At 47.0% G+C, this 17,102-nt stretch overlaps 1 protein-coding gene across 3 annotated transcripts in view; it reads left to right on the top strand.

Moving 5' to 3' along the window:
* Nucleotides 1-16,712, top strand: part of STAB1 (stabilin 1) — a 106,843-nt gene extending 90,131 nt beyond the window's left edge. For 2 of the 3 annotated variants that reach the window (XM_039482225.1, XM_039482226.1), the window contains 15 exons: nt 1,292-1,520; nt 2,218-2,367; nt 3,616-3,720; nt 5,746-5,853; nt 6,460-6,653; nt 7,690-7,834; nt 8,690-8,823; nt 9,529-9,694; nt 10,197-10,303; nt 10,650-10,769; nt 11,072-11,224; nt 11,343-11,453; nt 13,096-13,239; nt 14,910-15,008; nt 16,031-16,712. In XM_039482225.1, the coding sequence (XP_039338159.1) occupies nt 1,292-1,520; nt 2,218-2,367; nt 3,616-3,720; nt 5,746-5,853; nt 6,460-6,653; nt 7,690-7,834; nt 8,690-8,823; nt 9,529-9,694; nt 10,197-10,303; nt 10,650-10,769; nt 11,072-11,224; nt 11,343-11,453; nt 13,096-13,239; nt 14,910-15,008; nt 16,031-16,081 (2,016 nt within the window). In that variant the 3' untranslated portion in view covers nt 16,082-16,712. Of the gene's footprint in view, nt 1-1,291; nt 1,521-2,217; nt 2,368-3,615; nt 3,721-5,745; nt 5,854-6,459; nt 6,654-7,689; nt 7,835-8,689; nt 8,824-9,528; nt 9,695-10,196; nt 10,304-10,649; nt 10,770-11,071; nt 11,225-11,342; nt 11,454-13,095; nt 13,240-14,909; nt 15,009-16,030 lie in introns of those variants that run through there. The other variant, XR_005582999.1, reaches the window with a different exon arrangement.
* Nucleotides 16,713-17,102: the final 390 nt, after the last annotated feature.

Raw genomic sequence — 17,102 nt, forward strand, 5'->3', positions numbered from 1 at the left:
GCAGGGGCGTGAGGTGGGCGGCGGCAGCATTTCCTGTGCAGTGCCATTAGCAGGAGTGTAGAAGGGAGAGTGGGCTCCTTTTAAGGGCACTGACCTGGGATTTAGGAGACCTGGCTTCAATTTTCTTCTCTGCCACAGACTCCCTCTGTTATCCTGAACAAGTCACTTAGTCCTTGTGCCTCAGTTCCCCACCTGCACAATGGGGATCATTCCCTACCTCGCAGTGGTGTCGGGAGGTGCTGAGTTGCTATGGGAGTGGGGGCCATCTGCTAACACATCCATATGTTTTCCCTCAAGCACCTAAATGGCTGTTAGATTTTTTTGGCTGTTTCTTGTAGAGTCCAGCAATCTTCCTGCTGCTTTGGTGTCAGCCAGGAGTGCTGGGTCCAAACAGCAAAGGCTCTTTTATTGCTGGGTTAGCCATTTAAATGTTGGTATGGAAATTAAAGAGCAATTCATCCTTCCAAGGACCAGAACCTGGGTACTGTGATTTAACCCTAAAACCCAGGCTCCTTTGTAAGAATTTGCCCTGGAAGCTTGGCCCATGTGCCAAGAGCCAACCATCGTGTAGTGCATGTAATGACTGTCATTTTGGTCATCACTGGGGATTGAACGTGGGACCCCCTGAGTTAGGAGCATTAGGCTATACAGCTTGAACTAAAGTACTGATGCCCTTGGCTGGCACCTGCCAAGCCTCCTCTCCTCTGTGCATGATGCCCAAAGGGAGACAGAGAACATACACTGAACAATGGAGTTACACATGCTACACACTGGCTAGCTGCTGGCTTCCACCTCAGAGCTTGCTGTTCTTTGGTGATGCAGCTGCAGACCTCTGGGATGACGGGGGCTACTTAAATCTGGCATTATTGGTAAGGCGCAGCAGCAGGCTCCTGGGTATAGACTTGTACCTATGCTCACACCAGCCTGGTCACTCTGATCTTGGGGAGGCAACAAGTTTCACTTGACAGCTTGACCGTTGATTGTTCCAAGCCAAATTTATTTTCTGCGTTGTCATGTACTACCGCCTGCCAACACGGATTTCCACCTCCACCTGCCCCCCGTCTTCTCTGTCCTTCATCCCTTCCCACCATTTGTAAGATGATTATACAGAAAAGGGAATATGGGTAGCGCCTCCCTCCAGTATGTGAGTTGGTTTTTAGTCATATGGTAACAATTTTACTAATGTCCTTGGAGAAGTTTCTCCCTTTAGTTAAGGGGTGAGGAAGTAGCTAGTTGGGACAGAACTCAGGATGTTGATGGTTTTGATCCATTGTTGTCATTTTCCCCACAGGGCAAAAACCGGTCTTGCTTTTATTACTTAACCCCATTTTCCAGACTCTCTTCTTTTTCACACCGCAACTATCTATCATCAAGACCTCATTGGTACTCGTCAGTGTTTGATAATGGTGGTCGCTGGCATTCTCTTCGGAGGTCCCTGACAAAAGGGTGCAAGAGAGTCTGTTTCTCCACCAGCTGGGTACCGCAGTGCTGTGCAAACCATTATGGAAGAGACTGTCATGGTGAGAAATCTGCACCACCCCGGCACAAAGGAGTTCTTTTCTCTTGTCACAATAAGGTGTCCTCTTAGCCAGATGGTGGTGCCTACCCATAGAAACTCCTTTGAAGGGTCACCATAAAGGCTGGTGGCTGTCACATTTTTGTCATAGTATTTCTGTGTGTGCAGTTTTTTCTTTTTAGCCCTTATGTTAAAAAGATAATCTTATGGTGACTAATGCAGTGCTGTCTTCCTGTGTTATCCCAACCAATAGTGCTGCTGCAGCCGGTTCCTTTTCTTTATATAAAGCAAGTTAGGAGTGTCAGGAGACATGCAATAGCGAAACGAGATCTGATCTCATTTGTGTATGAAAGTCATGGCGAGGGGTTATTCCCATAGACATTTTGCCAGGCATTACAGTGTCTGTGGGAACATCCCTTCCATGCACCTCACCAGGACTTGGTTAGGAGCACCTGAGGCAACCCCTGAGGAATCCATCCCAAGGGTGAGGTGAGGCCCAGTGGATGCTGGAACACCAAAGCAGTGATGGGAGTCTGGGGTGTAGACTGGGAATGCTAGCTCTATCCAGTAAACCCACCAAATTCACTCTCTTTACCAGTTAACCAAGTTTTTGAGTAGTTTTCCCTGCCTCCAGGAAGAGCAGGAACCTTTTCTCGCCTGGTCTCCAGTTTGGGTAACTCATTGAGGCTCTGTGTTTTCAGTCTGCCCAGGAGGGCTGGAGGCTCCCTGCAGTAACCGTGGTACTTGTGATGATAGGATCAGTGGATCAGGACGATGCAACTGCACTGAGGCTTTCATTGGGACAGCTTGTGAACTGTGCGCGCCAGGCAGATACGGGCCGGACTGCCAAGGTACAGACACATAAACAGATAACCCTAAATGACAGTGATGTGTGCACGCATCGTATTGGTTCATGCAATACACTGACCAGACTGCGGAGGATGGGATTAGATCCTTTGACCTGACTGGGGATGATAGACTTTGGGTTAGATCATTTGACAGACCTGTGGTTAGAGGAGCAGTTTGGATAGCAATGACGACTGTTTGATCTGTAATGCGTTGTGCTCCAAGTGGAATATTAAAGGGTAAGGAAAACCCCACCGAAACTCTGGGCTTATAGTGTGCTGTCGATTGTAACATCAGACAGGTCGTCAGATTATAGCTACTGTGGAGGGGAAGCTGCTCCCTTTCTTAATCCTTCACCGCAGGACTCTGTCATCAAGCCAGTTGAATAACATTGGCTGCCACTTTTCCTGAGGTGTAAGAGGCTGGGCTGTGATGTGTACATGAGGCAGTTCAAGGCCAGGCTGAGTACACTTACTTCAATTTTATAATTCACTGATGTTGAGGCCTTTAGGTGTAAGATGCTCTCTCTTCCCCACTTGGTGCAGTTAAGCAGCTCCATCCATGTCAGTGAGAGTTAAGCATGTGCTTTGAGGTGTGAATGGGCCTGTAATCAGACTCCTAATTAGAGCCGCCATGTGTCCTGAATTGGATGGGCTTGTGAGGCATTGGGACCCTCAGCAGTCTCTTTCAGGGTCAGTGCTATATCATGCTGCTGCATCATGACATGTCCTGATGTGCTGTGTCAGGCCAGACAAGACCAGGTTAAGAAGCATGAAACCTAGACACTTTCCCTAGGTTAGGCATTCAGTGTGTGGGACACATGAGAATGGGAGAAAGTGTCAAAGGATTCACTGACCAGGGGATTTTGAGTAAGTGACACAAGCCGCCAAGGGGAGGAAAAAGGAAGCTAAGGGCACTTGCCAGAGGGCTACGGAGCAGAGAGGGGAAGGAATCCCTCCAGGAGAAGTTAAGCAAAGTTTGCTTGGTCCATCACTAGTCACAAAGATGGGTGTTGGGGGAGAGGCCATGGACACCAGCACAAGCAGAGGGAGTTCCTGGCTGCAATTTTACAATTGCACAGACTTGCGGTAATCACCGGTGTAAAATTCTGCACGCACAATTCTAAAAGTCCAGGCCTACAAAGAGCCCTCATGTAGCCATATGCCAAAATCCCCCTTCCAGTGCTACGTTTCCCTTCTCAAGGTGGATCAACTAACGCGTGTCTTCTTGTCTTCCTATCTGTCACTTTGCAGAGTGTAAGTGCACAGAGAATGGGATGTGTAATGAAGGACTGAATGGGGATGGAATCTGTTTCTGCACTGAGGAATGGACAGGAGAGCGCTGCGAAACCAAACTAGGTAACGTACACGAGTCTACAGGTGAAACCCCCAAGTATCGTTCCTTCCCACGGGCAGGTGGTTCTGTGAATGGGCACCTGTAGTATCAGTCACATGTTGTCTTTTATTTCACCAGTATCAAAGTTCTCTCTGTCCTGTGAGGTTTGTTTTGTACGCATGAGCCCATCTGTTGCTCTTATTTTTACAGCATCCAGACACGTTGCTGCTCTAGTAGCTCAACTGGGGTGAGGTTTTGTGACTGGGTTGGAGTACAAGCACTATTTTTTGTAGCTGACGCTGTGGAAGTGAGTTTGTAGGAGAGATCTGAATGAGGCGAGTGTGGAGTCTGGACACAATACATGGGACGTGGGATCCCCAGGTTGGGTAGATGTACCTGCGCTAGTATAATGCCTATAGATCCCGGTTGTCAGCAGGAGGGCTAGAACCTGGGCTCTCTGAAGCTTCATGAATGAGTCTCTACTGCATGACAAAAAGCCACATGGCTGTTAGCCAAGCTTGTAGAGAACTCATCAATCTCTAGAGAGTCTAGGTCCCACTAGAGGGAGACAGAGCACCACACCACGTAGGCATGGGTTACACTAGCTGGACTTGAGCTGGTGGCTTAAGATAGCTGCATGGCCTCTGGTGCGAGTGGCAGCTCAGGCTACTGCCCATGCCCAATCCCACTCAACCTCCTGGGAACACACTAGGGCTGCTAGCCCAAGCCACCGCCTATGCCAATATGGCCACACTGCTACTTTTAGGTGCTAGTTCAATCCAAGCTAGTGTGTGACTGTCTACCCGAGCTGGGAGTCCAGCTGCAGTGCAGACGTACCCAGAGATTCTGGACAGCACTCCAGGCATGTGAGAAGGCAGCTGCAATTGCTCACACGTTTGTGTGTTTGGACCCCCCAGTCTGAGTTTGAAAATTTGGCCCAACAAAGGCCCATGGATGTGCTGACAGTAGCAGCAGGCAGAATTGGACATAGTGGGAGGCACCATGTGGAGAGAGGGGCAGGGAATTCATGGTGTAGATCTGGGGGTATTAAGGAGCAGAACCTGGTGCACCAGAATGTGTGGCAACCTTAGCCAAACAATCCTTGCCATACACTGCTAAAGTGAGAACAGCACTGAGCTGCCACTGGAACAACCCTTCCCTTTGGAGCATCTTTCCTCCTTATGTTCCCATGAAGAGCTCTGAAATGGGGCAGGTAATCACCAAAGTGTGATTGTTCAGTGCTGGGTGGGAATTCAAGGCCGGATCCTGATGAATGCTGAGCACCATCAATTCACAATAAAGCCCATGAGAGTTGTGGGGGCTCTGCACCTCTCAAAATCAGGCCCTGAATTATTATACTGCATAGGGCCCTAACTCTGCAGAGACTAAGGCAGACTCGATCCTGCTCCAATCTGCGTCAGAGAAGAGGAATATTTTTTCTTGTAACTTGGGAACGCCTTGATCTAAAGAACCCAAATGTGCCTCCTGAGGCCTGCCCTGAGATCATGTCCAAGATGATCTGAGCAGGCAAGTGGTTTCAAAAATACTTTGGAAAAGTTGGCTTTTTAAAACAGAACCCTGGTCTCCAATGGAGACCTGGGCTGGCCCATAACAACATCCAAGGAGTTGGCAACTAGGGTTGGAACAAAGATACAGGAAGTTAGGTTGTGAATGAGCCGGAGAGTTCTCACTTTTATTTAAATTGAGCAAGAGGGAGGGTTTAGGCAGCCTGGGGGGTGAAGGGCACTGATGAGGAGCCAGGGGACAGAAATGGGGCCGAGCAGGAGGAGTGAGGTGGACTGGAAAGAGGGACGTTGCTCCAGGCCAAGGGATCAGCAGGCCAAAGAGTATGAAAGTGACAGTGGGAGGAGGGAGGAACTAGGCATGGAGACCAGCCCCAGCTTGAGGTAGGGAGCGGCGGGAGATGCAGGAGCAGAGTTGTGCTGAGCCTGGAGTGGGAGGGTGGAGCATATACTGCAGCAGGACTTGGAGATGTGTCTGCATGCAGAGTGCAACCTACTGATTTGCATGGCTTGTTCTGTGTCTAGCTGCAACACCGCTGTGTTCCCCAGCTTGCCACCTCAATGCCTCCTGCCGAGCTGATAATATCTGTGAATGCAACTTACATTATGAAGGAGATGGAAGAACTTGCACAGGTACAGTTGGAGCATATGACCTGGGCCTGAGCTGGGCAATCTCTAGTGTTCTGACACGTGGAGATGTGGGTAGTTTGGAGAATGAAGACAAACGAAGGTGGTATCAGACAAAGGAAAGATGGAGAAAATAACACACTCCTCTAATCATCCAGAACTTTGTGGAATGATGCAGGTGCTTCATATTTAAATAGGACAGTGCAGGACATTATCAACCAATCAGTATTTAGGCTTGAGATTTTCAAATCTGCCTAAGGGATTTGGATGCATAATTCCATCTCAGCCTTAATTTACACGATCTGTTTCTATTTTAATCTACAGGGAATGCCATTAATAAATACCAGCCTCTGTATCCATTATAGTGCAATATTTCTATTCCTGCCAGGCATGCTGTAGTATACAGCTACTCTCTCATTGCACCCACTGCCATTAGTTTGCTAATATGTAATTGTGGTATGGAAAGACCAAACAGGTATTTGTGAAAGAAGATCGATCCATGAAGGACTCTCCGGAAGTCACCCTGGGGACTGTCCCACAAACAAGGGCTGGAGGATCATGCCCTTGTAAAGCATGCTGAGTTAAAAGGCTGAACTGTCTGTCTTGCCTTAGTGATTGACCAGTGCCGGGATGACAATGGAGGGTGCAGTGAGCATGCCAACTGCACTCAGGTGGGTGTTCAGCTCTCCTGTACCTGCCTACCGGATTACCAGGGAGATGGCTACATCTGCAGCCCCATAGACAGGTGTGCGGATGGCAGGAATGGAGACTGCAGCGAGCACGCCTTGTGCATCAGCACTGGGCCAGTAAGTATGTTGTGAACACGAAAGGCATTTGGCTGCCCTGCCCGTGTTGTGGGAACAGCATTGAGATGGACGAGGAACACTGGCACCACCACACAGGTGCAATGGCAGCAACTAGTCTACATGGCAAGAGCCATGAGCAATAGCTTTCTAGTCAGTGCTTCCCCAGCCATTCAACCCCCCCGACTCCCCAGGGCGCTCTTGTCACCAGGTGCCATACTCCGAAGGTTGAGGAAGCCTGACTTGCTGCTAGCTTTCAGGGGTTAGCGTTCCTCCCCCTACAGCCGGGGTGTTCTCTGCTTAAACCCTGTCCCCCAGAGTGTGGGGGGAACACTAACGGCAGCATAGAATGGTGTGAGAGGGACCTCCTGTGGGAAAGGGCAAAAGCTGCCCCCTCCTCTGCAGTGGCACCAGCTCTCTTGCAGAGGGAGGCAGGACTGGGAGAGCCCATGAAGGCGGGAGGGTGTGTATGTCACAGCTGTGCCATAGAGCTCTGCTCCATACAGGGCAGCGTGCAGGGAGGATTTGGAAGAAGGCATGGGGCACTGCTACACAATTCTGCTTGCTCTCTCCCTCCCCTAATGAGAGGTTGGGGGCAAGGGCCGTGGGTGTGACACCAGTTCTGTGGCAGGAGTGGCAGCCCCGGAGCTGCTTTGCAGTCCTGGGCGGGGGAGGCGCATGATTTTTCCCAGCAAGTTTGACTGGACATAGGATTTGTCCCCTGCAGTGATTAATCCCATCACCTCTCTGGGGTAAGGCCACCACATTTGGAGTATATTCCACTGGGTCACCTTGTGACATTGCAGTTGTGGCCTCAGGTGGCACCGCCAGGTCACGTCACTTCCCAGGCCCAGGGAGGAGCTCAGCCTGGGTTTGCAAGACAGGAGGTGGTCCTGTTACGGTCAAACCCAGCCCAGAAATTTCAGTATGATCAACAACCCCATTGCTAGAACCAGCCAGACCTCAGCAGGAGATCACGGGGTGCCTGAGCGCTGGGACTGGCCTCCCTAGTGCCAGTGTGGATTCCTTTGTGTTGCAGAATGCTCGGAAGTGTGAGTGCAAAGCAGGTTATGTTGGCAATGGAATCCAGTGCCTGGAGGAAGCTGTGCCACCCACCAACCGCTGCCTGGAAGAGAACGGGTACTGCCACCCCGAGGCCATTTGCACTGATCTGCACTTTCAGGGTACGAGTCCTTGTTGCCACCACTTTCCTCTTCAGAGAACAGGAGTTGGGGAGGCAGAGGCTGTTCTGTCACTGCTTATTTCAGACCACCCCGCCCAGAGGAGACGGATAGCCTCTGTTTTCCGGCCCCAGGCTCTATCAGACATAAAGCCTGTTTCCTCCCCTGAGATTTCTACCTCAGACCCAACGGGGGTTCAAGGGTCCCATAAAACTCCCAATCTCTTGCCTCTGTCAGTTGTTAATGTGTAAAATCTCACAAGTTAAACAAGGTCAGACTGCTTGGAGGAGACTCTAAGAAAAGCCCTCGTGCAGCAGGAAGTAGTGATGTTGGTTCAGTGCTGGTCCCTCTGAGTCTAGGGTGAGTCAATAACCAGTATGGAGTTAGGGAGCACTGGTGCAGAATGGCTTCCATCCTCCCCACCCCCCAGAAGTGGCTGCATTTTAATGATAAATAACCCTGCTGCTATGTGTATATATCCTTTTAAAAAGTCAGAAGTAGATTAGGTCTGCAAGGTCAGACTCAGTGGTGTACATGGGCTGCTTGGCATTGCCAATGTGGTGTCCAGCAGCTGCTGAATCTGGCCCTTGCTCTCTAGGTGTGAGAGTGAGAAACACACACACTTGTGTAGATAAGTATTTAGGATCTAGGTGAAAGGCACTATATAAATATATATTATGTTGGATCTTCAGATGCAGCCACCTTGCTGATTTGCAGGAATAATTGAATGGCCATAAAATTGTGCCTGTGATTATTTTCGGATTCAAGATCACAGGGCTCTCTCCCAGTCAGGCCCTGAGCCTGTGTTTCTGGAGATCTCCCTGTGAAGTGACATGCACTGGCACCGCTGTTTTCCAGACCAAACCATTGGCGTGTTCCACCTCCAGTCCCCAAGAGGGAAGTACACCTTCACCTACGGGGAGGCTGAGGCTGCCTGCAGGGCCGAAGATGCTGCTTTGGCCACTCTCCAGCAGCTCTCGGCAGCTCAGCAGGTAAAAGCAGAGTCACAGCTGAGCCTGCTCTTGTACCTCAATGGGCCTGAACGAGCCAGTTTGGTGATGGGCTCCGTGATCCCCCTCATTTTGGCACCTCTCCTTTGTGTTGGAATCCTGGCTTTAGCAGCAACATGGGAAGCAACCCAGGGCAAGTGCTTTTTTATACAGGGTTCTGAGTGTGTCCGTTACAGCAGCCGGGTACACCAGTCACATGCCCTTTGTCATGGCCGTTTCCCCTTCAAAGTGCCAGGTGCCTTGCGCTTCTTTTTCTGTGATGGGAACGCGCTGAGGCTGTGTATGAGCCACAGTACCCCAGAGCAGTGGGGCTGATGATGATGTGCTTTGATGGGGTGGAAAAATGCCAGGCAAATGAACTGTATGCTGTGTTGTAGCCATGTAGGTCCCAGGACATTAGAGAGACAAGGTGGGGGAGGTAATAACTTTTATTGGACCAACTTCTGTTCTCTCTCTCTTGCCCAGTAAAAGATGCTGCTTCATGCCAATGAAGCATCAGGTTTCTGTTTGCCTAAGTAAAATGATGTCCTTTCAGGCTGGGCAGTGGAGAGCAGTGTATGAATTCCAAGGGCCCTTGATATAGGGCTTTCAGTAGAGAATACTAAAGTGAATCAGTGCCATTATAGAAACTGATTCATGGCTCATAAAATCCTCTCTCTCACTGGGCAACTTCTTTTCCTATTGCAGATGGGTTTCCATCTGTGCTTAGTTGGTTGGCTCAATAATGGCACCGCAGGATACCCGACCGTGTACCCGACTGCCAGCTGTGGCTCCAACCACGTTGGCATTGTGGATTATGGCTCCCGAAAAAACCTGACTGAGAGGTGGGATGCTTTCTGCTACAGAGCTAAAGGTATTGACTCCATTGGAATCTGCAGCAGGGAATGTGATTGCGCAAGTTTGCATCTCAAAGGCATGTGTTATATCAAGAATTTATGCTCCTTTTGATTATGCACACACCACAGTGTCAAGGGGAAAAACCTACCCAACACATCTGCAATACTCTCTCTCTCTCTAAACTCTACACTTTCCGGTTTCCAATTCATTGGTTTATGCCCTGAACACTTATTAAATAACATAAAGCACCAGAGATCTCAAAGTGCCTTACAAAGACAGGTAAGTGTTTTGAGACTCCCTGTTACAGATGAAGAATCTAAGGCACTGGGAGGTTAAGTGAGCTGCCCAAGGTTACGCGGTGAAGAGAAGCCAGGTTTTTTGACTCCTAGTCCAGAGCTCTGTCCATGGGACCACAGCTGCCTTCTGCATGGACAGAAATCCTAAGCAATAGTTCATTGTATTTGTCTGAAGAGCTCACACCCAATCCTGTTCCTCTCACATCTTTCTCCCCTTTGCAGATGTGAGGTGTAATTGTAGAGATGGGTTCATGGGAGATGGCTACTCCTGCAGTGGAAATCTCCTGGCTGTGCTGGCTGAGCACGCCAACTTTTCAACCTTCTATTCCGTAAGTGCTGGTGCCACATTCCTTCTAGCCAGGGAAGTGGGAAGGGGCATGCTCCTCTGCAAACTGTCAGTAAAGCAAAGTAGTGACTAACAGGGAATCCCCAGATCCCAAAGGTTTGGAAAGGAAAATCATTGAACTGGAAGGCAAGAGTTTGTGCTCTCTGAAGTGCCATGCATAGTGAGAGAGTCAAGCTGTTTCCTCTCATTGCCAGTTAATGTCTCTGCTCTTCTAGCAAAGGTGGGGAGAATTCACATGACATCTCCTGGGTTCTGCTGGACAGAATGTTCTGACAAACCCACAGCTTCAGGCTGGCACTTAAGATTCTCTTTCTCTCTCTCTCTCCCAGATGTTACTGGATTACACCAACACCACGCAAGATGGACTTGAGTTCCTCAACTTCCTCTCCAATGACACCGCATATAAAACTCTCTTTGCACCCTTGAATTCTGGCTTTGGGGTCAATATGGTGAGAAAGCTGGAGAGAATACGGGATTCTCTCATCACTGGCCACACACAATCTATAGCTTTATACAGTGCTGTTGCTTGCTTGGAGGATTAGGGTTTATGTCTGAAGTGGGATTGTTCTGGCTCTCTTGCTTGGAATGCAAGAACTAGTCAGGTGCCTTGTCTACACTGCACTCCGAGAAGTCTTTCTCCATTGACTCATTGGACAGCATAGAACTAAAATGTTGAAAGAGCAGAAAATGCCTGACTTATTTTCCCCTTGCTTTTGACTCTCACCCTCATGTCTATGCTTTGTTTTCTCAGACATTAACATGGGAGGAAGTGAAGCTCCACGTCTCCCTGAGTGATGTCTCCCTCTTGAGCTTTGATCTCACCAACGGTACCATTATACCTTCCTGCTCCGGCTACAACCTTCTCATTGCAGATGCTCCCCTGCTGAATAGCACTCAACCCCCTGTAAGTACGTTGGGACAGTTCAGTACTCAGCCAGCTTCTCTTGGGTCTAGGTAATGGGTAGTGTTTTTCTAAAACATATTCACATTGAGTCCCTTAATATTGTTTCTTCTTGTGACAGGGTTCCAAAGTGGTTAATAATACCCTGATCGTACAGTGGGACATTCTGGCCTTCAATGGAATCATTCATGCCATCGAGGGGCCACTTAGGATGCCTGTGCATCTGGCTCAGGCAAGTTGCTTGTTCAATTCCATTGAGAGTTTAAATGGCGGATGTAAGGATACATGTTGGGTTCAGTTACTCTGCATCAGAGCAGAACAAGTCCCATTCAATGCGCTCACCAAGGAACCACTGTACCGCGGTGTATGTCATTAAATAGAATCCAGCCTGGCCATACTCTGGCCTGCTGCAGTGAAGAACTAGACTGGGGACACGCAAGCTTGGGCTCCTACTCTTTGGGGTCGTTGTGATGTGGAGAGCAGGGAGATCGCTCAGTAAAGGCAAAGTGCCCCCTTACAGGTAGGGTGCTTGCTTTAGAAGATGCTAGCATGTGGAATTTTATGAACAGACCTTTGTGTTAGTGTGTGTCCTCGTATAGCCAATACTAATGCATTCGGTACGGTGTAACATGGCAGGAAATCCCAGTAAAGAAAACGAAGCATTATTTGGACACAAGGTTACAGCTGAGGCATGTGCAAGAAGCAAACTTGCTGTGCCTCCATTTCCTCTGTGGTAAAATGGGGATAATACTTTGCTACAGCACAAGTGGGTTGAACCTAAATTAAAGACCTTTGGGTGGAGGCTGCTAGGTATTAATATATACCTACTGTATTGATATACAACACAGGGATGAATTTAGTGTGAATGGCTCTGCATATTGAGTCAGTTACCCTTTAGTTATCCTGTAGTGGTTGCTATGTATAATGGGCTATACATACACATCAGAGAGTTGTACTGACCTCAGATCATGTATGTTAGTTACCAACTACTCCCTCCTCCCTGCACAGAACTAATACCCGAGTGTTACACTTCCCGGCAAAGGTATGTCCTCTGTTCCTACTGATCCCTCCTCTTCTCCTTGATCATTGCTGGAACAGGTATCCTATCTGCCTACCTGGTGTAGGTGTGCCTCCAACTCCCTGGCAGAGCAGCCCTCCTCACCTTCTGCCTGCTGTTTTGAGGGGCAGGAAGACCAACTAATGGCCAGTTCAAAGACATGACATAGTGTGGTACTTGTACATTTTTTAGATGTCCAGTCATAGCAATGGCTATGCAAATACTATAAAACATTGAGAACAGCATGAAGCAAACAAGTGGCACCAGTACAAAAACTTAGGCCCATGCTGTTAGGTAATCCAACGGATAGCACCAGTCTGAAAAATGCACTCTTTGTCCACCAGCCAACAACAAAGAGAGCTAGTCTCCTCTCATTCGGCCTATTGCTATGTGCCTTGAAAATTTAATAGTGCTGAGTAAAGGCATGTCCCAAATCTGCAAAGGGAGGAGACAATTTTACATCACCACAGAGCAAAACAGAATGTAAGGTAACCAGTACAGTAATGATGAGATGCATCAGTGTATGTTTTATAGCTTCTTTTGAAACTTCCGGGCCATAATAGGATAGTGGACCAAGTGCTTTATTCTACTACATAGTTTCAGGTCCAATCTGAGCTCTGTGTGTGTAAGATGAGATCCGATCACGAATGACTGTAGCACACAGGGCAAACAAACTGCATAAATGTTCCAGGTAGCCAGGCCTCTATTTCACAGGTGTGAAAAAGTTAATGCTTTTTAACACACGAGTTGTCTTTAAGACAGTTCTTCATTATGTATTTTGACAAAGAACTAAAACAACTTAGTGTGTCTCTTCCAGGTTACTAATGCTATGGAATCATCTCATCCTGTGACCATTGGGGTAACATCAGCTGTTGGTGTAGTGCTGCTATTAGCTGTTGCTGGAGTGTCCTATTACTACCAAAAAATAAAAAACCCAGGATTCCAGTTCCACTACTTTCAGGTTTGGAGAAAAGTATATTCACTATATATTTAAAAAAAAACAACCAACCTTGCTACAGCTTCTCTCACTAAAGCACAAACCATTTCTGTTATCAGTATAGCAATGGTCATATGCGTAAGAGCTCAAGCTGTTACAGTAGCCAAACTGGGTGACTATATGCAGCTATGAACTCTTGTGGGGTTTTTTGCTTTCTGATGCATTTAAACAGCCTGCAGCTAAACTCTCACTGTTGGAGTCATATTTACATGTGACTGTTGGAAATGGCTGAATAGCTTCCCCATGAAAACATTCAGAAAGTTTTCTGAGGCATATTTCCATCTGTTACACTTGTTGTAAGGCTACTGCTCAGGATGTAGTTCTGGAAAAAGAACTTAGATGGAGAAGTGCTAAGAATTCTCATCTTTAAGGGCTTGTCTACATGGAGCAAATTCTTATGCACATGTGAACTAACTGGCCACTGCTGGCACACTCTACAAGTTCCCTAGTGTGTGCCAGGAGGGTCTATGCAGGCTCGTTGGTGCGCATTACTGCACCATGTATACAAGCCTGAAGAGTTGGCTTGGGTGAGACACTAATAATTTTTATTAAAAGTAGGTGAAACAGGATGGTGTGGGGAGGGATAGCTCAGTGGTTTGAGCATTGGCCTGCTAAACCTTGGGTTATAAGTTCAATCCTTAAGGGGGCCATTTAGGGATCTGGGGAGTGGTCCGACTAGATGACCTCCTGAGGTCCCTTTCAACCCTGATATTCTATGATTCTACAAGGAAATTCCTTAAGGTAACAGAGTCATTGCACAAGGGACATGGGGGAAGATAACAATTAATGCTACAATAAAGGAGTTTGATGTAGTTGACCTTCCAGTTTATAGTGTGACAGCTTATGAAGGTGGTGTTAGATCTAGGCTAAGTACATAGGTCTGTAGTGAGAATTTGGGTCACTGCAACATTCTCTTCTCATGAGGGGTCATTGCTGCCCCCATAACTTGCAATACTAGGGCTATGTCTACACTGTAGGCACTACAGTGCCATAGCTATGCCACTCCATAGTGTAGACACAGACTACTGTGACAGCAGGGGTATTTCCTGTGCAATAGGAATGCCACCAAGTTAAGTTGACAAAACATTCTTCCATTGACCTAGCTGTGTCTACACTGAGGCTTAGGTTGGCAGAGCCTGACCCTCATGCCACAGCTATGTAGACCAGGCCTATGATTTAGCCACTATGGAAAGAACTGGATAATTTGTAGTGCAGGCTGCGTACATGTAAGTTAGTTTAAACTAGAGTGAGGTTACTAAGGAGTCTGGCCTAGGTAATGGAACATGTTAAAAAGTTGCTAAGCACCTTAAACCTGCATTGTTATGTGGTACAAATGGGTATGGGGAGAAGGAAGCTAGAAATATGGAAACAAGTGTGGGAGGTAAATGAGCAATATGGATAAAATTACCCTTAACTGATCTCTCTCATACAAATAATTACCTTTCTGTGCAAATGTCTTGGAAAAGATTTTATATTTAAGAACACCTTACTAACTAGATTCTGTAATTCAATTTCATTTTCACTACCTTGTTAATGCAAGGAACTGTAGAAGTGCTTAAGACTGCAGTAATGATAAACTCACCTCTAGAGGAGGGGGAAGACTGATACCTAATCTCTTGTACCTTTGCACACAGGCTGATCTGGAAGAGGAAGAGCAGGCCAGGAACCCACCCTTAGTGTCATTCCCAAATCCTATCTTTGGGGCCCAGAATTTGATGTGTGACCCATTTGAGGTAAGAAAATGGTCTCACCTGTTTTTGTTTGGTTAAGTTTTAAACAAGTGTTTCATCAAAAGTGGGGAGGGGGGCGGCTCATACTTACTAGTAGGGGTGAATGGGATTCTGTAAGGATGTAAAAACAACCCTTAATCTGCACTTAACACAGGGATGCTTGAGCCAGACATGAGAGGAATCTATGGACATGTCTGAACAGCTATAGTACTTCAGCATAGCCACTGGCTCCAAGGGTTCCCTAGTCCCTATAGTTAGTCCACCTTCTGAAGAGGCATTAGCTAGGTCAGTGAAAGAATTAGCCTGTCAACCTACTCCTGTGTACACTGGGCATTAGATGGCTTAATGATGATGCTTGGGGGTGTGAAAAATCCAACTTCCTAAGTGACAGAGCTGGGTCAACCCCTTACTTTAGGTCAGGTCTACACTTAAAGGATAGGATCTCTTTGTACTTTAGTCCAGGCATAGAATGCCCATTAGGGTTTATAGGTGCAGGGTCCTTGCTTTTAATTCAATGAAAAGCAGCATCAGTAAATAAGTTTTTTCAATTTTGATTTAATAAATTAGATGCCTGCTAAACCCAGCTGTGGTTTCTGCCAAGGGCTCAGTATCCTCTTCCACTGCTAATGAGAATCTTCTCTCCCCTGCAAAGACTGAGTAAATAGATTTAGAGGAGATCAATATAGAGGAAGGGGTAAGACGGGTGCATCACCTAACCTACTGCCAGCACATGGGGCATGAGCCCAGCACACCTACTGCTGCTACTTATAGCAATTTCATCTAGGGAAGACTGAAGTAAAAATGTACACTGTAGTGTCAGGGCAGTGAGAACTCCCTTAATCCACTTCAGAAATGGAATTATCTAAGAACCCAGCCTTGCATTCCTGCTGCTAAACATGTAAAGAGTCAAGGGTTTGCTACAGTAGACAGCAGCTTGTTCCTCATTCACTTTAGAATCTTAAAGGATGTGTGTGTCAAGTTAGCATGGTTCTCAGCTGCCTTCTAACAGTTTGTGTCTGTTTCAGGACTCTTTCAGGGGGGAAGATTTTTCAGACACCCACAGAATTCTTGAGTAAAGCATACAGCAAGCCAAACAGAAGGGGGAAAAAAACCACTGTCCTGCTCTTGCTGCATGCTACTGCTAAGTGAAGCTTGCCCACAGGTCCTACACGTGGGAAGCAGATGAAGAGTGAGCTAATGGTTAACATTAAACCAAACAAACTCATCAGCTAAGATACCTCAGTTGAACTACCCTAAGACACATGTACCTGCAGTTACTCTGATTAGTGAATCTTCATTGGAACAGCAAATGTGTGACTCCAAGCTGACAGTTGGAGCTCTGCATTGATATTCTTCCATAGCTGTAGGAGGGGAAACTCACTGCAGACATCTGAAGAACACTGCTTTAAAATAATAGTACCATGTGTAAAATATAGCCAGTACTACACAGTCATAATCCTCCAGGATTGAGTTACATATATAAAAATAGAATGTGGATGGAGTGGCACAGCATCTGATAGCATCCTTAGGTTTTTGGACAAGACTGTTTTCCAGCTAAGCCTTTAAAGTAGGAGCATGACAAACTGCTTTTTATTCAGCTGGTATGTTTGCTTTAATCAAGTGATGACTCCTCAAACAGGCTTAGACTGAAGTCTGTGCACATTGCACTGTTTTGCAGTTCTTCAATAAACTGCACTTTTAGACCAAGTCTCCTTGTCAGATTCTCAGCTGTTAGAATCGCAGTGGCTAAGTAAAAGCAGATGGTAAATCACTGTCATACTATATTTTGTTTATTTACCGTACATATACAGAAGTTTAAAATAAACTAGACAATGAGCTACAGAAAGTTATTTAGACAAGACCTTCAACATCCTACATTTCAAATTATTCTCAAACCCACACAACAGCAATTGCTGTTAAATTTTCAGAGAGTCATAGTGGCAGCATTTTGAGTAACAACCCTCCACTTAAGTTTCCTATTTACTAACTACATCAAATTTGGGTGGCTATGGTATTTGTCTTCAAAAGTCACAACTTCGGCAAAGGCACCTAGTCTATCAAGTGGTAAAGTTACCACCACTAGCTCCAACATAACAT

Source organism: Mauremys reevesii, linkage group 7 (assembly GCF_016161935.1).
Source record: "Mauremys reevesii isolate NIE-2019 linkage group 7, ASM1616193v1, whole genome shotgun sequence".
Lineage (NCBI taxonomy): Eukaryota > Metazoa > Chordata > Testudines > Geoemydidae > Mauremys > Mauremys reevesii.